Source organism: Saccopteryx leptura, chromosome 6 (genome assembly GCF_036850995.1).
Source record: "Saccopteryx leptura isolate mSacLep1 chromosome 6, mSacLep1_pri_phased_curated, whole genome shotgun sequence".
Lineage (NCBI taxonomy): Eukaryota > Metazoa > Chordata > Mammalia > Chiroptera > Emballonuridae > Saccopteryx > Saccopteryx leptura.
Window position 1 is genome coordinate 156511807 of NC_089508.1, and position 24569 is coordinate 156536375.

At 42.8% G+C, this 24569-nt stretch overlaps 1 protein-coding gene across 3 annotated transcripts in view; it reads left to right on the forward strand.

The window, feature by feature from the left end:
- SEC24A (SEC24 homolog A, COPII coat complex component) overlaps positions 1–24569 on the forward strand; it is an 87082-nt gene that overhangs the window by 35776 nt on the left and 26737 nt on the right. For all 3 annotated transcript variants that reach the window (XM_066387976.1, XM_066387977.1, XM_066387979.1), the window contains 5 exons: positions 7267–7322; positions 8427–8633; positions 10428–10548; positions 10863–11021; positions 24144–24317. In XM_066387976.1, coding sequence (XP_066244073.1) covers positions 7267–7322; positions 8427–8633; positions 10428–10548; positions 10863–11021; positions 24144–24317 — 717 coding nt within the window. The remainder of the gene's footprint in view (positions 1–7266; positions 7323–8426; positions 8634–10427; positions 10549–10862; positions 11022–24143; positions 24318–24569) is intronic.

Genomic DNA, 24569 nt, shown 5'->3' on the forward strand with positions numbered 1-24569 from the left:
TTAGTTATTTTCAGTTTCAGAAGTATTTCATGACTATTTAACAAATTAGACATGTATATTTCTACTATATTGAGAAAAACTTTGAAAGTAAAATTATAAGATTGTTGTTGGAATTGTAAGAGTCCATCCAATCCCTCATTTAATAGAAGAACAGTTATGTTGATAAAGTGAATTCTGAACAAGGAAACAAAAATGAGTCAGTGTTAAAACTCAGATGAACTCTTTACCTCTTCTTTCTTATTCATTCAAAAAATATTTGAGTATAGTCATACAGACCAATGGAATAGAATGGAGAACCCAAAAATAAACCATCTTATATGGTCATTTGATTTTTGACAAGGATACCAAAAACATTCAATGGGAAAAGACAGTCTTTTCAACAAATAGTTCTGGGGATACTGAATATGCAAATTAATGAACTTGGTCCTTCCCTGAAACCAGATAAGAAAATTAACTCAATGAATAAAAGAGCTAAAACTACAAAATATAAAAACTCTTTGAAGAAAACGGGAAAATATGACATTGGATTTGGCAGTGATTTCCTAGATATGACACCAAAGCAAAGCCAATAAGAAAAAAGAATTGGACTTCATCAATATTAAAGAAACTACTGTACATTAAAGAATACTATCAAGAGTAAAAAGACAGCTCAATAAAAAAGGCATCTCACAGAATGGGAGAAAATATATGCAAATCATATATCTAAGGAAGGATTAATATTAGAACAACTAAAGAACTACTCAACAGCAACAAAATAACGTCAAAAATAGGCAAAGAATGTGAATAGACATTTCTCTAAAGAATATTTACAGGCCCTGGCCGGTTTGTTCAGTGGTAGAGCATCGACTCAGCATGTAGAGGTCCTGGGTTTGATTCCCAGCTAGGACACATAGGAGAGGTGCCTATCTGCTTCTCCATCCTTCCCCTCTCTCCTTTCTTGCTATCTCTCTCTTCCCCTCCTGCAGCCAAGGCTCTCTTGGAGCAGAGTTGGCCCAGGCACCAAGGATGGCTCCATGGCCTCCACCTGAGGCACTAGAATGGCTCCTGTTGCAACGGAGCAATAGCCCAGATGGGCATACCAGATGGATCCTGGTTGGGCGCATGCAGGAGCCTGTTATTCTGCCTCCCCACACCTTGCTTCTCACTTCAAAAAATTTAAAAATTTAAAATAAAGAATATTTACAAATGATCAATGATGAAATAATGAAAAAAATACTTAAAGCTGTTAGTCATTTAAGAAATGCAAATCAGACCTGTGGTGGTGCAGAGGGATAAAGCGTCGACCTGCAAGTGCTGAGGTCACCGGTTCAAAACCCTAGGCTTGCCTGGTCAAGGCACATATGGGAGTTGATGCTTCCAGCTCCTCCCCCCTTCTCTCTCTCTATCTCTCCTCTCTCTCTCTCTGTCTCTGTCTCTCCCTCTCCTCTCTAAAATGAATAAAAAAAAAAAAAAAGAAATGCAAATCAAAATCACAGTGACAACTGGCTGGTTGGCTCAGTGGTAGAGCGTCAGCCCAGCATGTGAAAGCCCCAGGTTTGATTCCTGGTCAGAGCACACAGGAGAAGCAACCCTCTGCTTTTCGATTCCTCCTCATTTTCTCTCTCTTTTCGGCTCCCGCAGCCATGGCTCAAAAGGTTTGAGGAATTTGGCTTTAGGTGCTGAGGATGGCTCCATGGCCTCACCTCGGGCACTAAAATAGCTCAGTTGCCAGTCAACAGAACAATGGCCTCATCTGAGCAAAGCATTCGCCAATGGGGAGCTTGCCAGGTCAGAACACCTGTGAAAGTCTGTCTCTCTGTCTCCCCTCCTCTCATTTAATTAAAAAAAAAAAAAAGGGCCCTGGCCAGTTGGCTCAGTGGTAGAGCGTCGGTCTGGCATGCAGAAGTCCCGGGTTCGATTCCCGGCCAGGGCATATAGGAGAAGCGCCCATCTGCTTCTCCACCCCTCTCCCCCTCCTTCCTCTCTGTCTCTCTCTTCCCCTCCCGCAGCCGAGGCTCCATTGGAGCAAAGATGGCCCGGGTGCTGGGGATGGCTCCTTGGCCTCTGCCCCAGGCGCTGGAGTGGCTCTGGTCGCAACAGAGCGACACCCTGGAGGGGCAGAGCATCGCCCCCTGGTGGGCAGAGCATCGCCCCTGGTAGGCGTGCCGGGTGGATCCCGGTCGGGCGCATGTCGGAGTCTGTCTGACTGTCTCTCCCCATTTCCAGCTTCAGAAAAAAAAAAAAAAAAAAAGGACCAGCCATAATACATTAACTAAATGGAGAATAATTTACAGGGAATCAATAATAGAGTAGGTGAAGCCAAGAATCAAATCAGAGATTTGGAATATAAGTCAAAAATCATCCAATCAGCCTGACCTGTGGTGGCGCAGTGGATAAAGCGTCGACCTGGAAATACTGAGGTCGCCAGTTCGAAACCCTGGGCTTGCCTGGTCAAGGCACATATGGGAGTTGATGCTTCCAGCTCTTCCCCCCTTTTCTCTCTCTGTCTCTCCTCTCTCTCTCTCTCTCTCTCTCTCTCTCTCTCTCTGTCTTTCCCTCTCCTCTCTAAAATGAATAAATAAAAAATTTAAAAAAAGAAAAAGAAAAAAAAATCATCCAATCAGAACAGCAAAAAAAAAAAATGAGGATAGCCTGACCAGGCAGTGGCGCAGTGAATAGAACGTCTGACTGGGACGCAGAGGATGCAGGTTTGAAACCCCAAGGTCACTGGCTTGATCACAGGGCTACTGGCTTGAAGCCCAAGGTCACTGGCTTGAGCAAGGGGTCACTCGCTCTGCTGTAGTCACCCGGTCAAGGCACATATGGGAAAGCAATCAATGAACAGCTAAGGAGACTAAGGAGCCGCAACAAAGAATTTATGCTTCTCATCTCTCTCCCTTCCTGTCTGTTTGTCCCTCTCTTTTTCTCTCTGTCTCTGTCACACACACAAAAAAAATGAGGATAGTATAAGGAGCCTCTGAGACAACTTCAAGCACAGCAACATTGGCATCATGAGGGTGCCAAGTGAAAAAAGATAGCAAGAAATTGAAAACCTATTTGAAATAATAATGACAGAAAACTTTTCTTACTTGGTGAAGGAAATAGACATATAAATCCAGAAAGTGCAGAGAGACCCAAACAAGATGAACTCAGAAAGGCCTACACCGGGACATAATCATAATTAAAATGCAAAAGATTAAAGACAGAGAGAATCTTAAAACCAACAAAAGAAAAGCAGTTAGTTATATAAAAGGGAGCTTCTATAAGGCTGTTAGCTGATTTTTCAGCAGAAGCTTTGCAGGTCAGAAGGCAGTGGCAAGAAATATTCAAAGTGATGAAAAGCAAGGACTTACAACCAAGGCCGCTCTATACAGCAAAGCTATCCTGTTAAATTGAAGGACAGATAAAGAGCTTCCCAGACAAGAAAAAGCCAAGGGAGTTTGTCACCACCTAACCAGTATTATATGAAATGTTAAAGGGTCTTCTAAGAAGATGAAGATAAAAGATAAAAAATATGAACAATATGAAAAATAAAGAATAAAAAAAATAAAAAGAAAAAATATGAACAATAAAATGACAATAAGTACTTACCTATCAACAATTGAATCTAGGCCCTGGCCAGGTGGTTTAGTGAGCAGAGTGCCATCCCCACATACTGAGGTCATGGGTTTGATCCCATCAGGACACATACTTAGAAGCAGTCAATGAATGCACAACTAAAAATGGAATAATTAAGTAGAACAATGAGTTGATGTTTCTCTCTTTCTCTCTCCCTCCCCTCTCTCTCTCTATGTCTCCCTCAAATCAATAAAAAAAATTTTTTTTAATCATATTTAAAAAAACAAAATGAACAAGCAGAACAGAAACAGACTTGTAGATACAGAGGACATTTTGACAGTTGCCAGATGGGAGGGGGAAGATGATAAAGGGGAAGGGATTAAGAAGTACAAATTGGTTGTTACAAAATAGTCATGGGGATAGAAAGCACAGCATAGGGAATATAATATTCTAATAACTATGTATTGTGTCAGATGGATGTGAGATTTATCAGGATGGTCAGTACATTATGTAATGTCTAATCACTAGAGTGTATACCTGAAAATAATATAATAATGTATATCAACTGTAATTAAGAAATAAAAATTATTTTAAAATGGAAAAAGTGAAAAAGGACAATAACAAATATTTGCAAGGATGTGGAGAAATTGGAACTCTTCGTACATTGCTAGGGGGAATGGAAAAGATATAGCCAGTAATGGAAAACAGTCTGTCAGTTCTTCTGAAGTTAAACATATAGAGTATCATATGACTCAGCAATTCCACTCAATCCGTATACAAGAAAATTAAACACAAAAATGTATAGGCAACTGTTGAGAGCAATGTAGCAAAAAAGTAGAAACAACCCAATTGCCCATCTTTTTTTTTTTTCCTTAGGTGAGAGGAGGAGAGATAGATTCCCACATGCTCCCCAACCAGGATCCACCTGGCAACCCCCATCTTGGGCCAATGCTCAGCCCATCTGGGGCCTATTCTTGCAACTGAGCTATTTTTAGCACCTGAGGTGGAGGCTTGATGAAGGAGCCATCCTCAGTACCCAGGGCTGATGCACTCAAATCAGTCGAGCCATGGCTGCTGGAGGGGAAGAGAGAAAGAAGGAGGAGGGGGGAGGGGAGGAGAAGCAGATGGTTACTTCTCATTTGTGCCCTGACCAGGATTGAACTTGAGACATCCACACGCTAGGTCAGTGTTCTACCATTGAGCCAACTGGCCAGGGCCCAAATGCTCATCTTTTCATGACTAAAAAAAAATGTGATATATCTGTATGATAAAAAGGATAAAGTACTGATAGATGCTACAACATGGATAAACCTTGAAAACAATATGCTAGGTGTAAGAAATCAGTCATTACCTAACCCAGGGGTCTCAAACTCAACTCAGCATGTGGGCCGCAGAGCAAGATCACAGCCATTCGGCGAGCCGCACTAGGTCTACAAAAGGCAACTGTTATGCAACACTTTTCTCACTGCAGTTGAAAACAAAAAAAAGTCAGTACAACAAGCACAATCGTACATGCAGTTTACTCAGTGTCACAAAACGACCAGAAACTGTAGTTCGCATCACAACTGCTGTTAACTAAGCTAATATCTAGCTAGGATGCTAGAGAAATGAAAAATACAAGTAGGCCCCTAGGCTTACTTAATTTTATCCAAAATATTTTGAACTTCGTGGATTAGTCTGCGGGCCGCACAAAATTGTTCAGCGGGCCGCATGCGGCCCGCAGGCCGCGAGTTTGAGACCCCTGGCCTAACCTGTGGTGGCGCAGTGGATGGAGTGTCAACTTGGAATGCTGAGGTTGCTGGTTCAAAACCCTGGGCTTGCCTCCAAGGCACATAGGAGAAACAACTACTATAGGTTAATGCTTCCAGCTTCTTCCCCCACACCCCCCCATACACCTTTCTCTCTCTCTAGGTTCTCTTTAAATTCAATATATAAAATCTTTAAAAAAAAGAACTTCAGGCCCTGGCCGGTTGGCTCAGCGGTAGAGCGTCGGCCTAGCGTGCGGAGGACCCGGGCTCGATTCCCGGCCAGGGCACACAGGAGAAGCGCCCATTTGCTTCTCCACCCCTCCGCCGCGCTTTCCTCTCTGTCTCTCTCTTCCCCTCCCGCAGCCAAGGCTCCATTGGGGCAAAAGATGGCCCAGGCGCTGGGGATGGCTCTGTGGCCTCTGCCTCAGGCGCTAGAGTGGCTCTGGTCGCAACATGGCGACGCCCAGGATGGGCAGAGCATCGCCCCCTGGTGGGCAGAGCTTCGCCCCCTGGTGGGCATGCCAGGTGGATCCCGGTCGGGCGCATGCGGGAGTCTGTCTGACTGTCTCTCCCTGTTTCCAGCTTCAGAAAAATGGAAAAAAAAAAAAAAAAAAAAAGAGAACTTCATAATGTGTGTGACTACACTAATATGAAATGTCCAGAACAGACAAATGCAGAATCAGAAAGCCTGGTCGCTGCTTAGAGCTGTGGGAATTGGCAGGGAGGTGAGGAGTGACTGCTAATCTGTGAGGGTCTTTTGAGCAGTGATGAAAATGATCTGGAATTATTGATGATGGTTATACAACTCTTTTTTTTTTTTTTTTTTTTTTTTCAGAGACAGAGAGAGGGATAGACAGGGACAGACAGACAGGAAGGGAGAGAGATGAGAATCAATCATCAGTTTTTCGTTGCGAGACCTTAGTTGTTCATTGATTGCTTTCTCATATGTGCCTTGACCGCGGGCCTTCAGCAGACCGAGTAACCCCTTGCTTGAGCCAGTGACCTTGGGTTCAAGCTGGTGAACTTTTGCTCAAACCAGATGAGCCTGCGCTCAAACTGGCAACCTTGGGGTCTCGAACCTGAGTCCTCTGCATCCCAGTCCGACGCTCTATCCACTGCGCCACCGCCTGGTCAGGCACAACTCTTAATATATAAAAGAGAATCACTAAGTATATTTCTGTAAGGCTGAATTATATCTCAATAAAACTTACTAAATTATTTTTAATTTTAAATAAAAGGAAGAACTCTAAACAGTTTTTATATGACAGCTAATGAAAATACTTAATGTTTCAAATTATTTGTTGATACTCTTTTTTTACAAACATTATACTGAGCCTTCTTATTTTATTGTAGTAAAAAACAGTACACTTAATGTAGAAAGTGGGACCCTGTTAAAATACTTCATCACCAACCACATTTCCTTTCCATTTTGCTTCCTTCTCAGGAAGGGAATTTAATTGATAAACAAGAGTAAATTTAAATCCCAAAAAGCTGATCTGATGTGGTTAGTTAGCATACCTTCTAATTCACTTGATTTTGTGTTCCCATAAGTAGAAGCACTGGTGGGCACCTGCTTTTTGAGTGATAGTCTGTTCAGCACTGTTGGGCTGAATTATGTTGTGTTATCTGAGTCTACCTTTTTTTTTTTTAAATAATGTTTCTTTGGCTGGCTTCTAGGGCTAAGCAAGAACATAAAGTAGAATTCTGAATTGTCTTTGAAGTAAGAAGCAGAGCACTGTGGAAACCCTTACTGAGTGCTTACAGATCAATTGGGAGGCTATTTACCTTTTACACACTAACAGTTAAGTTGTCATAGGTACCTAAATCAATGCTCCTTTAGTCTCTTTGAACATACATAGACAGTGCTGTGAGGAGGCCGCTTTTCTGTAAGTATGGTTGTGGTTACTTATATCAGTATTATGTATTTGGAACACTGTTCACAAGTAAGTTTTGTTAAAAATATATTTATTTCTTATTTCAGATGTTTTTATACCTATGCCAGAGAACTTATTAGTAAATTTAAATGAAAGTAAAGAGGTAAGGCACATTTTCCTATCCCACATATTTAATTGCAATATTGAAGGAATATATTTTTTTAAATGAACATTAAGTAAAATTTTGCTTCTTTCTGTGACATTTTTAAGATGTGTAGCATTTTCTATTTTGCTATTAATTAAAATTCATCAGACGACCTGCTTTTAAGTTTGCCCTTGAATTGATTGCTTTTAAGTTTAATGTAGCAAGTTATTCATAGTAGGATAGAAGATGAGTTTTTCCATTAAGGAGAAAAATCTGAAGGAAGCCTGCCTTGCTAGCCATTTGGGAAATTGGGAGGGTTGCTGAAATAAAGCTTCTGGTCACTATATAGAAGCACTTTAGCTAGGCCGCTTTCAGTGCCCTTTGCTTTTTTGATTCACAGAGTGTCATTGGGGTCAGTTAAGAAGAAACTCTTATTACCTGCCTGGAAATTGCCATGACATAATACAGTGAGAGGTGAACAGAATGTGTCTGAAGGGGGGATGTTGTCTACCCTGTACATGCATATATGCCGTAGGGGTAACATTTTAACTAGCAAGTCTATGGTCTCAGCTGTTGGCAACAGTGACTTTGCCATAGTGCAATGTATTTTTTTCCCATTAACTCTCTTTATTTGTATAACCTAACCTGAATAGGTAGTTGTTTTTTTGTTTTATTTTTCTTTTGCTGTGATTATTACTAGTTGGCAAATTTACTGGATCTCTTAGATTTTGCAATAGGGAAGAGTTAAACTCACTTTAGAACTGAAAATAATACAGTGTGTAGAGGTGATTGAGAAGGCCATATTTTATGGCATTAAAATAAATCAAATCTCTAAACTGTGATGGTTCTTTTGGATACATTTTGGACTTATAGTCTTGCTGGACTACCGCATGTGCAAGAACTGTAAGGCCCCAATTTTTATTTGTCTTGCTTGCCAATTTATAATGTTTATATAAATAGCTTTCTTGTCATTTTACCAACTTCATTGCTTTTGTACTGTCTGTAGATTCTCTGACCATCATCATGACTCAATGTCTTGTCTATTATATTAGTTACTGACTTTCTGTAAAAAAAATTTTTTTGATTATAACACTCTTGAGTTTTCTTGCTTTATTTCACAAGCTTGTCCAAGATTTACTGAAAACTTTGCCACAAATGTTCACGAAGACCCTGGAGACCCAGAGTGCCTTGGGTCCTGCACTTCAGGCTGCCTTTAAGCTGATGTCCCCAACTGGTGGTCGAATGTCTGTCTTTCAAACACAACTCCCAACTCTTGGTGTGGGAGCCCTGAAACCACGAGAAGAACCCAACCAGAGGTCGTCTGCTAAGGTTAGAAGGTCATCAAATGTATGATAAGATTTATGCTGGTGCTCTGTCCCTTTGACCACATAGCTTATATATTTCAGTTGTAGAGAGGAAGGAACATGAGGGACAAAGAAGAACCAGGTGACCAGTAGAAAATACTCAGTTCGACATACTGACTGCATGGATTGCTTTTGAGCACCTTGTGTTTATAAACCTAGTTTGAGATACGTATTTCTCAAAAGGTTATGAGAGGCCTGACCTGTGGTGGCGCAGTGGATCAAGCGTTGACCTGGAATGCTGAGGTTGCCGGTTCAAAATCCTGGGCTTGCCCGGTCAAGGCACATATGGGAGTTGACGCTTCCTGCTCCTCCCCCCTTCTCTTTCTCTCTCTCTCTCTCTCTCTTCTCTAAAATGAATAAATAAAAATAATTTTTAAAAAAAGATTATGAGAGGCCTTATACCAGGGGTCCCCAAACTTTTTACACAGGGGGCCAGTTAACTGTCCCTCAGACCATTGGAGGGCCGGACTATAAAAAGAACTATGAACAAATCCCTATGCACACTGAACATATCTTATTTTAAAGTAAAAAAAACAAAACGGGAACAAATATAACATTTAAAATAAAGAACAAGTAAATTTAAATCAACAAACTGACCAGTATTTCAATGGGAACTATGCTCCTCTCACTGACCACCAATGAAAGAGGTGCCCCTTCCGGAAGTGCGGTGGGGGCCGGATAAATGGCCTCAGGGGGCCGCATGTGGCCTGCGGGCCGTAGTTTGGGGACCCCTGCCTTATACTATGATTATGGTGTTGGTCCTGGAGTTAGTCTGCCTAAGTTCAACTGCTTTTTCTATGTATGAACCTGAATAGTTACTTAATTTCTCTGTGCCTTTGTTTCCTTATATTTATAAAGTAAAAATAATGATAGTACCCTCCTCTTATGGTAGTTAAAAGGACTAAATAGATATTACATAAGAATTATTTTAAACTGTTTCCAGCATACTAAGTATTTAATATATTATTGAAATTAGTATAATAGATTTATTTCTTTTTAAAAGTAAAACAAAAAAAAATAATAAAAGTAGAACAAAAGTTGGCCCTCGCCTGACCTGTGGTGGTACAGTGGATAAAGCATCGACCTGGAAATGCTGAGGTCACCGGTTCGAAACCCTGGGCTTGCCTGGTCAAGGCACATATGGGAATTGATGCTTCCAGCTCCTCCCCCCTGTCTCTCTCTCCTCTCTCTCTCTCTCTAAAATGAATGAATAAAATAAAAATTAAAAAAAAAAAAAAAAAGGAAAAGTTGGCCCTCGCCAGTGGCTCAGTGGATAGAGTGTCAGCCTGGCATATGGATGTCCCAGGTTCAATTCCCAGTCAGGGCACACAAGAAGTGACCATCTGCTTCACCCCCACCCCCCACCCCCGCCTTCTATCTCTCTCCTGTTCCTGTAGACAGTGACTCGATTGGTTTGAGCATAGCCTTGGGCACTGATGATATCTCCGTTGGAGCATTTCAGCCTTGGGCTCTAAAAATAGCTCAGTACTGGAGCATTGGCCCCAATGGGTTTGTTGGGTGGATCCCAGCTGGGATGCATACAGGAATCTGCTTCACTATCTCCCGTTCCTCACCTAAAAAAAAAAGGAAAACATTCTTAAGCAGTACATATTTTTTACTGAAAAACTAGAACTATACCAAAGCAAAAGGATTTCATAGAATATCCAAGGATACTTGTTAATACCTTGGTGTGTATAGATAAAAATTTATATTTTATGACAATTTAATGACTTAAATTTTTTTTTAAATTTATTAATAGGAAATTCACTTGATGCCATCCACTGACTTCTATAAGAAGTTAGCTTTGGACTGTTCTGGTCAGCAGGTAGCCGTTGACTTATTTCTTCTTAGTGGACAGTATTCTGATTTGGCTTCTCTGGGTAAGTCTTTCATAATGATTATTTTTCTCAAATGAATGTCAAGATGATATTTATATAATATTCTAAATTGAGGATAAACTGAAAGAAATTTTATTCATTTCGGCAAGTTAGTCGGTTTAGTCTTTTATAAACCCTGTAGTCTTCTACTCTAAAAACTTAGAGAAATTTCTGTACTACCATTTAAAGGAATGAAGTATTCTTTTTGACAGTTATTGGGGAGGTTAAAGAAAGATTGATTCAAATGCTTGTAGCTACTTTGGTGTTGTAATAGTAGTTAATGGCAGAATTGAAAAGGAATGTACATTCTCTTCTAGGTTGTATTTCTCGGTATTCAGCAGGTAGTGTCTATTACTATCCTTCTTACCACCATCAGCACAACCCAGTCCAAGTACAGAAATTACAGAAGGAGCTACAAAGATACCTCACTCGGAAGATTGGCTTTGAGGCGGTCATGAGGATTCGGTGCACCAAAGGTGGGTGCACTATTTTTTGCATTTAGTAATAGAAGATCTTTCTATTTAAACAATTATTTCTTAAAATTGTGGTAAAATATATATAACATAAAATTTACCATTTTCATCATTTTAAAGTATACAGTTGAGGATATTAAGTCCATTTTCATTCTTTTTTCATTTTTCCGAAGCTGGAAACAGGGAGAGACAGTCAGACAGACTCCCGCATGCGCCCGACCGGGATCCACCCGGCATGTCCACCATGGGGCGAAGCTCTGCCCACCAGGGGGCGATGCTCTGCCCATCCTGGGCGTCGCCATGTTGCGACCAGAGCCACTCTAGCGCCTGAGGCAGAGGCCACAGAGCCATCCCCAGCGCCCGGGCCATCTTTGCTCCAGTGGAGCCTTGGCTGCGGGAGGGGAAGAGAGAGACAGAGAGGAAAGCGTGGCGGAGGGGTGGAGAAGCAAATGGGCGCTTCTCCTGTGTGCCCTGGCCGGGAATCAAACCCGGGTCCTCCGCACGCTAGGCCCACGCTCTACCGCTGAGCCAACCGGCCAGGGCCCATTTTCATTCTTGTATAACACTACCACCATCCATCTTTATAAGTAGGAGACTTAATGTATGCTCTTCTCACCTGGCACCTGCTACTAACAATTTCACAGTGTTCCTTTGCAAATAATCTGACAGTTTCGAAATGCCTGTGTCCGATATTTTGTGGCTGCTAAATGATGACTATTTTCTTCCTTTTTTTTTTTTTTTTGGTATTTTTCTGAAGCTGGAAATGGGGAGGCAGTCAGACAGACTCCCGCATGTGCCCGACCGGGATCCACCCGGCACGCCCACCAGGGGGTGATGCTCTGCCCATCCAGGGCATCACTCTGTCGCGACCAGAGCCACTCTAGCGCTTGGGGCAGAGGCCAAGGAGCCATCCCCAGGCGCCCGGGCCATCTTTTGCTCCAATGGAGCCTCGGCTGTGGGAGGGGAAGAGAGATACAGAGAGGAAGGAGAGGAAGGGGTGGAGAAGCAGATGGGCGCCTCTCCTGTGTGCCCTGGCCAGGACTCAAACCCGGGACTTCTGTACACCAGGCTGACGCTCGACCACTGAGCCAACCAGCCAGGGCCTATTTTCTTCCTTTTTAAAAAACATGTTAATGTTTATTTTATTGATTTTAGTGAGAGAAAGTATGGGGGGGGTAACATCGATCTATTCCTGTGTGTGCCCTGACCGGGGATCCAACCAGCAACATTTGTGCTTTGGGATGATGCTCTTAACAACCAAGTTATCCAGCCAGGGCAAACGATGACTATTTTCTTATGAAAATGGGAAATTATAATTCTTGGTATTTCATTTCTCTACATTTTCAACCTGATTCTAATCTTTTATTCATTTTTAAAATATTATTGCTCTATAAAAGGGTATGAAGCAATCATTTTTTAAAAAATTTATTGATTTTAGAGAGGAAGAGAGAGAGAGAGAAAGGCAGGAACATTGGCTTGTTCTGTATGTGCCTTGTGGGGGTCCAACTAGCAACCTTGTGCTTCAGAATAACGCTTCAGCCAACTGAGCCATCCATCCTGAGTGAAGCAATCATTTTTTAAAGTGGAAAGAATATATGAAATATGTAGCAAAAAATTAGATATTGAAAGATAAGGATCAAGCCCTGGCCAGGAAGTTCAGTTGGTTAGAGCATTGTCCCAGTATGTCAAGGTTGTAGGTTTGATCCCAGTCAGGGTATATACAGGAATCAAGCAAGGAATGCATAAATAAGTGAGGCAACAAATTGATGTTTTTTCCTCTTCTCTTTTCTCTAAAATCAATTAATAAATTAAAAAGTAATAATAATACATTTTTTAAAAAGATAAGGGTCTACAAATCTATTAGGTGTTGAAATTTATTGGTCAAACCATGTATCAAATTAAGTTATTAAGTGATAGTTATTATACATCACTGTAATAAAAAGAAAAAATGATTGAGTTAACCAACGTTAAAGAAAACATGTAATCTATTTTTTAATAAATAATGTATTTTTTATTTTATTGATTAATTTTAGAGAGAGAGAAGGGAGAGAGAGAGAGAGAAGCATTCATTTTGTTGTTCCACTTAGTTGTATATTCATTGATCACTCTCCGTAAGTGCCCTGACTGGGGTTCAAACCCAAAACCTTGGTGTTCCAGGATGATGTTGTAACTGATTGAGCTAACCAGCCAGGGCCTATGTATTTAAAAAAATTTTTTTAATTGATTTTTAGAGAGGAAGAGGGAGAGAGAGACATCAATTTATTGTTCCACTTTCCACTTATTCATGCATTCATTGGTTGATTCTTGTATGTGACCTGACTAGAGATTGAGCTCGCAACTGTGGTATATGGAACAGCACTCTAACCAACTGAACTATTCAGGCAGGGCCTCATATGTAATCTCTTATATAAGGTATCAAACACGTAAGAGGTTGCCACATCTCTAAATAACTCACAGTATTAGCATCACCCACAAACAGTGATTTATTACAATAACTTTCTGTTTCTGTTTTGTTTTTGTTTTTTAATATGAGCTTTGAGATAACGTTTACATACACATACCATACAATTCACTCATTTGAAGTGTACAGTTCAGTAGTTTTAAAGCCCTGGGCTGGTTGGCTTAGTGGTACAACGTCAACCCAGCATCTTCTGCTCTCCCCCTCCTGCAGCTGTGGCTCAAATGAGCAATTTGGCTCCAGGTGCTGAGGATGGCTCCATGGCCTTATCTCACATGCTAAAATAGCTTGGTTGCCGAGCAATGGAGCAGTGGTCCCAGATGGGCAGAACATCAGCCCCAGATGGGTATTGCTGGGTGGATCCCAGTTGGGGTGCATGCAGGAGTCAGTCTCTCTGCTTCCCTGCCTCTTACTTGATGAAAAAAAAATATTTGCTATGATACTACCACAGTTGATCTTAGAACACTTGCATCATCCCCAAAAGAAACCCTGTACTGATTAGCAGTCACTCATTCCCCCTCACCACCTCCCCAAAACTCTGCAACTCTAGGCAACTACCAGTCTTTCTGTCTCTATGGATTTGCCTCTTCTGAGTATTTCATATGAATGGAGTCATATAATATGAGTTCCTTTGTGATTGGCTTTTTACAGTTAGCAAAGTGTATTCAAGGTTTATTCATGTTATAACATATATCAGTATTTCATTCCTTTTTAAAAAAAATATTTATATCTTTTTATTGCCTAGTAGTATTTCATCATATAGATATTCTTCATTTTGTTTTGCACTCATCAGTTGATGAACATTTAGGTTGTTTCCAGTTTTTGAGTAGTCTGAATAATATTGCTGTGAATATTTATATAGAGATTTAGGGACATGTTTTCATTTCTCTCTCTGGTATATGCCTGGGTCATAAAACTGTATGTTTAACTTTATGCAGAACTGCAAAGTGTTTTCCAGCAGTTGCACTGTTTTACTTTCCCACTAGCAGTTAATGAGGGTACTGCTTTCTCCACATCATTGTCAGTACTTGTTATTGTCCTGTATTTTTTAATCATCTTAGTGGATGTGTTGTGGTATCTCATTGAGGGATTTTTTTTTCTACATTGATTTGAGTGAGAGAGAGAGAAGCATCAACTCGTTTCAACAAATAGTTGTTCCATTTAGTTGTACACTTATTTATTGCTTCTTGTAAGTGCCCTAAACTGGAGTTGAACTGTGACCTTTGGTACACCAGGACAACGCTTTATCTATCCAGCCACCCAGCCTGGGCCTCACTGAGGTTTTGATTTCTGTTTCTCTATTGATGAATGATGTTGAACATCTTTTCTTATGTTTGTTGGCTACTTGTTTAACATGTTTGGAAAACTATTCAGATTGTTTTCCCATTTTAAAATTTGGTTAGTCTTTTTATTATTGAGTTGTAAAAATTCTTTACAGGCCCTGGCCGGTTGGCTCAGCGGTGGAGCGTCGGCCTGGCGTGCGGGGGACCCGGGTTCGATTCCCAGCCAGGGCACATAGGAGAAGCACCCATTTGCTTCTCCACCCCCCACCCTCTTTCCTCTTTGTCTCTCTCTTCCCCTCCCACAGCCAAGGCTCCATTGGAGCAAAGATGGCCCGGGCGCTGGGGATGGCTCCTTGGCCTCTGCCCCAGGCTCTAGAGTGGCTCTGGTCGCGGCACAGCGACGCCCCGGAGGGGCAGAGCATCACCCCCTGGTGGGCAGAGCCTCACCTCTGGTGGGCGTGCCGGGTGGATCCCGGTCGGGCGCATGCGGGAGTCTGTCTGACTGTCTCTCCCCGTTTCCAGCTTCAGAAAATTAAAAAAAAAAAAAAAAAAAGAATTCTTTACATATTTTTAGATACAAGGTTTCTATCAGATATATGATTTGCAACATTGTTTTTTACATTTCCTAGGTTGCCTTTTCACTCTTTTTTTTTTTACAGGGACAGAGAGAGAGTCAGAGAGAGGGATAGATAGGGACAGACAGACAGAAACAGAGAGAGATGAGAAGCATCAATCATTAGTTTTTCGTTGCCACACCTTGGTTGTTCATTGATTGCTTTCTCATATGTGCCTTGACCGCGGGCCTTCAGCAGACCGAGTAACCCCTTGCCAGCGACCCGAGCCAGCGACCTTGGGTCCAAGCTGATGAGCTTTTTGCTCAAGCCAGATGAGCCCGTGCTCAAACTGGCAACCTCGGGGTCTCGAACCTGAGTCCTCCACATTTCAGCCTGACGCTCTATCCACTGCGCCACCGCCTGGTCAGGCGCCTTTTCACTCTCTTAATGGCACTCTTTGAAGCACAGTATTATTAAAAATTTGGTGATATGCCATTACTCAATTTTTTTTCTTTTTGTGCTTTTGATATTATAGCATTAAACCACTCCTTAATCCAAGGTCACAAACATTTATACTTATGCTGTCTCCTAAGGTTTGTTGTTTTTTTTTTTTTTTGTCCCCTAAGTTTTATAGTTATACTTCTACTTCTCATATTTAAGTCTTTGATTTACTCTGGGTTAATTTTATTATTGTATTTGAGGTAGGTGTTTGATTTCATTCTTTTTTTTTTTTTTCTGAAGTGAGGAGCGGGGAGGCAGAGAGACAGACTCCCATGTGCTCCCAACCGGGATCCACCCGGCATGCCCACTAGGGGGCGATGTTCTGCCCATCTGGGGTGTTGCTCCCTTGCAACTAGAGCCAGTCTAGCTCCTGAGGTGGAGGCCATGGAGCCATCCTCAGCACATGGGCCAACTTGGCTCCAAGGAGCTTTGACTGCAGGAGGGGAAGACAAAGAGAGAGAAAGGGGAGGGGGAAGGGTGGAGAAGTAGATGGGCGCTTCTCCTGTGTGCCCTGGCCAGGAATCAAACCTGAGACTTCCACACACTGGGCCGGCGCTCTACCACTGAGCCAACCAGCCAACACCTGACTTCATTCTTTTGCATGTGGATATTTGTTGAAATCATTTGTTGAAAAGATTTTTTTTCCTCACATTGAATTCTCTTGGGACCCATGTCCCCTTGTTGAAATCAGTTGATCATAAATTTGAAAGTTTTTTCTAGATTCTGAATTGTTTTCTGTTCATTTGTATGCCTATTCTTATGCCAGTTCCAAACTATCTTGATTATGGTAGCTTTCTAATAAGTTTCAAATTAGGAAATATGAGTGCTGCCAACTTTTTATATACTTAGGTGAGATTGTTGGGTGTCATGTATTTCCATATTAATTTTAGGCTCCATTTGTCTATTTCTGCAGAGAAGCTATCTGGGATTTTTTTTTTTTTTTTTTTTTTTTTTTATTTTACAGAGAGAGAAGAGGGGGTTTGGAAGTAAGAAGTATCAACTCACATTTGCTTCCTTTTAGATGTTCATTTGTTCCTTCTTATATGTGCCTTGACTGGGCAAGCCCAGGATTTTAAACCAATGACTTCAGCATTCCAGGTCAATGCTTTATCCACTACAGCACCACAGGCCAGGCCCTAGCTGAGATTTTGAAAGGGCTTGCATTTAATAAGTAGATCAATATGGGGAATATTGCCATCTTAACAGTATTAAGTCTTCCCACCAACAGATAGGTTATTTCTTTACATTTATTTGGTCTCTTTTAATTTATTTTCAACAGTATTTTAAAATTTTTAGAGTATAAGTATTACATTTCTTTAAATTCCTACATACTTTTGATGCAGTTGTAAATGGAATTGTTTTTAAAAATTCATTGCTTCTTGCCTGACCAGGCAGTGGCGCATTGGATAGAGCATTGGCCTGGGATGCTGAGGACCTAGGTTCAAAACCCCTATGTTGCCAGCTTGAGCACAGGCTCACCAGTTTGAGCGCTGGGTTGCCAGCTTGAGCATGGGATCATAGACATGACCCCATGGTTGCTAGCTTGAGCCCCAAGGTTGCTGGCTTGAGCAAAGGTTCACAGGTTCAGCTGGAGATCCCTGGTCAAGGCACATATGAGAAAGCAATCAGTGAACAACTAAGGTGCTGCAACTATGAGTTGATGCTTTCTCATCTCTCTCCCTTCCTCTCTGTTTCTGTCTCTGTCTCTCTCACTAAAAAAAATGTCATTGCTTCTTCATATAAATATAATTAATCTTTTACCTATTGATTGCACAGTCTGCAGCCTTGCTGAACTCATTCATTAATTCAACTAGTTTTTATTTATTTATTTTTAGAGAAGAGAGAGAGACAGAGAGGGAGAGAGAGGAGAGAGAGAGACAGAGAGAGAGAAGGGGGGAGGAGCAGGAAGCATCAACTCCCATATGTGCCTTGACCAGGCAAGCCCAGGGTTTCGAACTGGCGACCTCAGTATTTCCAGGTCGACGCTTTATCCACTGCGCCACCACAGGTCAGGCTCAACTAGTTTTTTAGTGTTTATGTTTTAAAGGTCTCATTTGTTGTATCCCATTCATTCAAGATTGATGGCCTCAAAATTTTTTTATTTCTGCAGCCCTGGCTGGTTGGCTCAGCGGTAGAGCATCATCCCAACATGTGGAAGTCCCGGGTTCAATTCCCGGCTGGGGTACACAGGAGTAGTACCCATCTGCTTCTCCACGTTTCCCCCTCTCTATTTCCTCTATCTCTCTCTTTCCCTCCCGCAGCCAAGGCTCCATTGGAGCAAAGTTGGCCCAGGCCCTGAGGACGGCTCCATGGCCCCCACCTCAGGCACTAGAATGGCTCCAGTCACAGTGGAGCAATGTCCCAGCTAGGCAGAGCATCACCCCCTGGTGGGCATGCCAGGTGGATCCCAGTTGGGCGCATTTGGGAGTCTGTCTGACTGCCTCCTTGCTTCTAAATTTGGAAAAATACAAAAAAAAAAATTATTTCTGCACATATTGAGTATAAATTACTGGAAATGTATTTCCTAAAGGTGCTTTTAAAACTATTTTTGGCCCTGGCCGGTTGGCTCAGCGGTAGAGCGTTGGCCTAGCGTGCGGAGGACCCGGGTTCGATTCCCGGCCAGGGCACACAGGAGAAGCGCCCATTTGCTTCTCCACCCCTCTGCCGCACCTTCCTCTCTGTCTCTCTCTTCCCCTCCCGCAGCCAAGGCTCCATTGGAGCAAAGATGGCCCGGGCGCTGGGGATGGCTCTGTGGCCTCTGCCTCAGGCGCTAGAGTGGCTCTGGTCGCAACATGGCGACGCCCAGGATGGGCAGAGCATCGCCCCCTGGTGGGCAGAGCGTCGCCCCATGGTGGGCGTGCCAGGTGGATCCCGGTCGGGCGCATGCAGGAGTCTGTCTGACTGTCTCTCCCTGTTTCCAGCTTCAGAAAAATGCAAAAAAATAAAAATAAAAAAAAATTTTTTGTTTGTCAGGACAAAAGCTATTTTATATGTACCTAATTTGCATAAAGAGCTTGTAAGTACACCAACAAACCAACAGTTTGCCTTCTTTCTAGAATGTTTAAGTTAATAAGTCTTTGTGGTCACCTGCTTATTAGGTTTTGCTTTTTCTTTTTTTATGATAAATTTCATTACAAATGAAAGAATACAGTACAAAAGATATAAAATGAAATATTAAACTTAGCCTAGTGTATTCTACTTCAGAGTTTCGCATATGCCCTTGAATAGTTTCCTCATGCATATATAAGGATGTGTTTTAGCCTTCAAAGAAAACCAATGAGGATTACATCTGGCTTTTTTTATTTCTTTCTTTTCCAAGTGAGATGAGGGAAGATAGATAGGTTTCTGCATGCACCCTGACTGGGATCCACCCGACAACCCCCATCTGGGGCTGATGCTTTGGCAATCTGGGGCCATGCTCGCAACTGAGCTATTTCTAGCACCTGAGGTGAAGGCTACACCGAACCATCCTTAGCGCCTGGGCAATGCGCTCAAATCAATGGAGCCATGGCTGCGGGAGGGGAAGAGAGAGAGGGTGAGAGAAATAAGGGGGGAGAGGTGAAGAAGCAGATGGTCTCTTCTCCTGTGCTCCCTGACTGCGAATCAAACCCAGCACATTCACATGCCAGGCTGATGCTGTACCACTAAGTCAACCAGCCAGGGCCTAATTACTGTTTTAAAGTTGATTTTTATTTCATAAGCAAAGCATGCATCTATTGTAGTAAAGAGTAATAACATTATTTTCTTTTAATTTTTTTTATTTATTGATTTTTAGAGAGAAGGAGGGAGGGAGAGAGAGAAAGAGAAATATCCATCTGTTGTTCCAGCTATATCATGTAGTCATTGATTTATTCCTGTATGTGCCCTGACTAGGGATTGAACCTGCAACCTCAGTATGTTGAGACAACACTAATCAACTGAGCCACCCGGGCAGGGCCACATTATTTTTTTTTTAAGTAATAACATTACTGATAACAGCTGAAGTCTTCTTGTATCATCTTTTGTGTGAATGTACTTTCACTTTCATTCCTTATGAAGTTACTGTAACCATCTTGGTGTATATATCAGGCTTTTCTATACATTTACATACTTAGGCACCTCTCTATGAAAAGTGGATAGTACACTGTTTTAGCATTTATGACATTGTACATGTTTGCAGCAAGTCTTGAAGATTCATTAATACTAATTTATATAGATCTCATTCTTTCAAACCTCTACTAGTATTCAGTAGAATGTACAAATAACAATTTAGTTATTTTACTACTGATTGGCATTGAGAATATTCCTGATATATATTTTTTGTTATGTCATGGTACTGTTTTGGGGTTTTTTTTGCATATATAAATTGGCACTTGAGTGAGTGTATCTGTAGGTTAAATTCTTAGATATAAAATTACTAGGATCAAGGTAAGTATCTATTTAGAATTTTGATAGATATTGCCAATTTATCCTTTCAAAAAGTTTTTTTGAAAATTTGAATGCTCACCATTATTTAAGAAGCCTGACCAGGCAGTGGCGCAGTGGATAGAGCGTCACACTGGGATGCGGAAGACCCAGGTTCGAGACCCCGAGGTCGCCAGCTTGAGCATGGGCTCATCTGGTTTGAGCAAAGCTCACTAGCTTGGACCCAAGGTCGCTGGCTCAAGCAAGGGGTTACTCGGTCTGCTGAAGGCCTGCGGTCAAGGCACATATGAGAAAGCAATCAATGAACAACTAAGGTGTCGCAACGCGCAAGGAAAAACTAATGATTGATGCTTCTCATCTCTCCGTTCCTGTCTGTCTGTCCCTGTCTATCCCTCTCTCTGACTCTCTCTCTCTGTCTCTGTAAAAAAAAAACAAAAGAGGCCCTGGGTTGGCTCAGCGGTAGAGCATCGGCCTAGCGTGCGGAGGACCCGGGTTCGATTCCCGGCCAGGGCACACAGGAGAAGCGCCCATTTGCTTCTCCACCCCTCCGCCGCGCTTTCCTCTCTGTCTCTCTCTTCCCCTCCCGCAGCCAAGGCTCCATTGGAGCAAAGATGGCCCGGACGCTGGGGATGGCTCTGTGGCCTCTGCCTCAGGCGCTAGAGTGGCTCTGGTCGCAACAAGGCGACGCCCAGGATGGGCAGAGCATCGCCCCCTGGTGGGCAGAGCGTCGCCCCATGGTGGGCGTGCCGGGTGGATCCCGGTTGGGCGCATGCGGGAGTCTGTCTGACTGTCTCTCCCTGTTTCCAGCTTCAGAAAAATGCAAAAAAAAAACAAACAAAAAAAAAAACAAAAGAAAGAAAAGAAGGTATCTAGCCTGACCAGTGGTGGTGCAGTGGATATAGCATCGACCTGGGACACTGAAGACCCAGGTTTTGAAACCCCAAGGTCGCCGGTTTGAGTGCAGACTCACCAGCGTGAGCATGGGGTCCCTGTCTTGAGCGTGGGATCACTGACATGATCCTATGGTCCCTAGCTTGAGGCTAAGATCACTGGCTTGAGCTGCCCTCCCACCGCCCGTCAAGGCACATATGAGAAGCAATCAATGAAGAAATAAAAAGTGCCACAACTGTGAGTTGATGCTTCTCATCTCTCTCCCTTCCTGTCTCTATCTCTCTCTGTCTCTTTCTTGCTAAAAATAGAGAGATGATATCTAGTATTAAACCTCCATCACCCTCACTAAATACTGTGAATTATCTAATACCCGAATTTCAATGCCTTCCCCACATCATCAATTAATTAATTCAATTCTGACATTACCAGGAGATAGCGTGAGATCCCACAGGTTCTCTGCAACCCTGTCACCCCAATACACACACACACTTCGGAAACTAATTGTGTGTGTGTGTGTGTGTCTGTGAGACAAAGAGACAGAGAGAGGGACAGATAGGGACAGACAGACAGGAAAGGAAAGAGATTAGAAGCATCAATTCTTAGTTGCAGCTCCTTAGTTTTCACTGACTGCTTTCTCATCTATGCCTTGACTGGGGGGCTACAGCAGAGTGAGTGACACACACCCCCCTTGCTCAAGCCAGTGACCTTGAGCTCAAACCAGCAACCCTGGGGTCATGTCTATGATCCCACGCTCAAGCCAGCGATCCCGTGCTCAAGCTGGTGAGCCCATGCTCAAGCTGGCGACCTCAGGGTTTTGAACCAAGGTTCTCCACGTTCCAGTCCAACACTATTCACTACTCCACTGCCTGGTCAAGCCAGAAGCTAATTTTAAGTACAGATTGTTGCCTGTGCTGTGACTGACTGGCTATAGATTGGAAGTCCCAACGACCTCCTCCTTGGGTTTCATTAATTTGCTAGAGCAGCTTATAGAACCCAGAGAAACATTTTGCTTTCTAAAGTTCTGATTTATTATAAAAGAGGATAGCTTGGAAACACACAGGACATGGTATAGGGAAAGGGAAATAGTACAGAGCTTTTGAAGCCTCCATACGCTCTGAGTGTTCCCCCCTCACCAAATCTCCATGAGTTTGTCAACCTAGAAACTCTGATTCCTATTCTTTTGGGTTTTTTATGGCAGCTTTATTCCATAGTCATGATTCATTAAATTATTGACTATTGGTGATTGATTCAATCTCCAGCCTCTCTATCCTCCCTCGATGTGTGTTGAGGGAGGGGAGAGGAGTGAACTAAAAGTTCCAACCCTCTAATCACGTGTCTGGTTACTCTGGTAACCAGCCCCCTCCTTAGATTACCTAGATGCTTTCTAAAAGTCACCTCATTCACATAGCAAAAGACATCTTTATCACTCTCATTACTACGTAAATTCTAAGGGTTTTAAGAGCTAAGTATACTGCTCACAAACATTAGGGGATCAGGAATGTGCAGATTCTTCACTACTTTCAGCCATTTGGTTTTTTTGTTTCTTGTTTTGTATTTTTCTGAAGTTGGAAACCGGGAGGCATGAGCCCGACCGGGATCCACCCGGCATGCCCACCAGGGAGCAATGCTCTACCCATCTGGGGTGTTGCTCTGTTGCGACCAGAGCCATTCTAGCGCCTGAGGCAGAGGCCACAGAGCCATCCTCAGCGCCCGGGCCAACTTTGTTCCAATGGAGCCTTGGCTACGGGAGAGGAAGAGAGAGACAGAGAGGAAGGAGAGGGGGAGGGGTGGAGAAGCAGATGGGTGCTTCTCCTGTGTGCCCTGGCCAGGAATCGAACCCAGGACTCCTGCACACCAGGCCAATGCTCTACCACTGAGCCAACCGGCCAGGGCCACTTTCAGCCATTTGTATAGCACATTTTTACCATTGAAATAAAAGTTGTGGCCCTGGCCGGTTGGCTCAGCAGTAGAGCGTCGGCCTGGCGTGCGGGGGACCCGGGTTCGATTCCCGGCCAGGGCACATAGGAGAAGCGCCCATTTGCTTCTCCACCCCCACCCCCTCCTTCCTCTCTGTCTCTCTCTTCCCCTCCCGCAGCCAAGGCTCCATTGGAGCAAAGATGGCCCAGGCGCTGGGGATGGCTCCTTGGCCTCTGCCCCAGGCGCTAGAGTGGCTCTGGTCACGGCAGAGCGACGCCCCCTGGTGGGCGTGCCAGGTGGATCCCGGTCAGGCACATGTGGGAGTCTGTCTGTCTCTCCCTGTTTCCAGCTTCAGAAAAATAAAAAATAAAAAATAAATAAAAAATAAAAAGTTGAGCCCTGGCCGGTTGGCTCAGCGGTAAAGCGTCGGCCTAGCGTGCGGAGGACCCGGGTTCGATTCCCGGCCAGGGCACACAGGAGAAGCGCCCATTTGCTTCTCCACCCCTCCACCGCGCTTTCCTCTCTGTCTCTCTCTTCCCCTCCCGCAGCCAAGGCTCCATTGGAGCAAAGATGGCCCGGGCGCTGGGGATGGCTCTGTGGCCTCTGCCTCAGGCGCTAGAGTGGCTCTGGTCGCAACAAGGCGACGCCCAGGATGGGCAGAGCATCCCCCCTGGTGGGCAGAGCGTCGCCCCTGGTGGGCATGCCGGGTGGATCCCGTTCGGGCGCATGCTGGAGTCTGTCTGACTGTCTCTCCCTGTTTCCAGCTTCAGAAAAATGAAAAAAAAAAAAAAAAGGAAAAAAGAAATAAAAGTTGATTTTGCATCTCATTTGCATAATGGAACAACTTTATTTGACTTGTTTGCTTTTCTGATGTTCTTGTTTAATAAAAAAAATCAAATGCTTTTTTATATTGCTTCATATTCATTTTGAATTATCCCTTAATTTTTGTGAGCAGTATATATAGATTAAATATATATATATAGTTCTTATTATAAATTACAGTATCACATCTAAACTTTTTCATTTACTCTGTCAGTTTGATAAGTGATAAGATAAAATGTAAATATCCATCTGTAGGTGTGTATATAAATCATTTTGATAAATGTTTTTCTTCTAGGTCTTTCCATTCATACTTTCCATGGGAACTTCTTTGTTCGGTCAACAGACTTACTGTCTTTGCCCAATGTAAACCCAGACGCTGGGTATGCAGTGCAGATGTCAGTGGAGGAGAACCTTATGGACACTCAGTTGGTTTCCTTTCAGTCAGCACTCTTGTATACATCCAGCAAAGGTGAGTTGTTGTGGTTTTTTGTTTTTTGTTTTTATTATAGCAAAAAACATATAACATTAAGTGTATAGTCCAGTATTGTTAACTGTAACAAAATGTTGTAACAAAAGATAAGAATTTTGATTTGGTCATGTATTGTGTGGTTTGTGATAAACTCCCACCCTTGAGGTAATTACTCATTTCTATTAAGCCAAAAGCATAATCCTAGTTTTGAGAACTTTGTTGCTCTTCTTGGTAAACTGAAGGTGTTTGGTG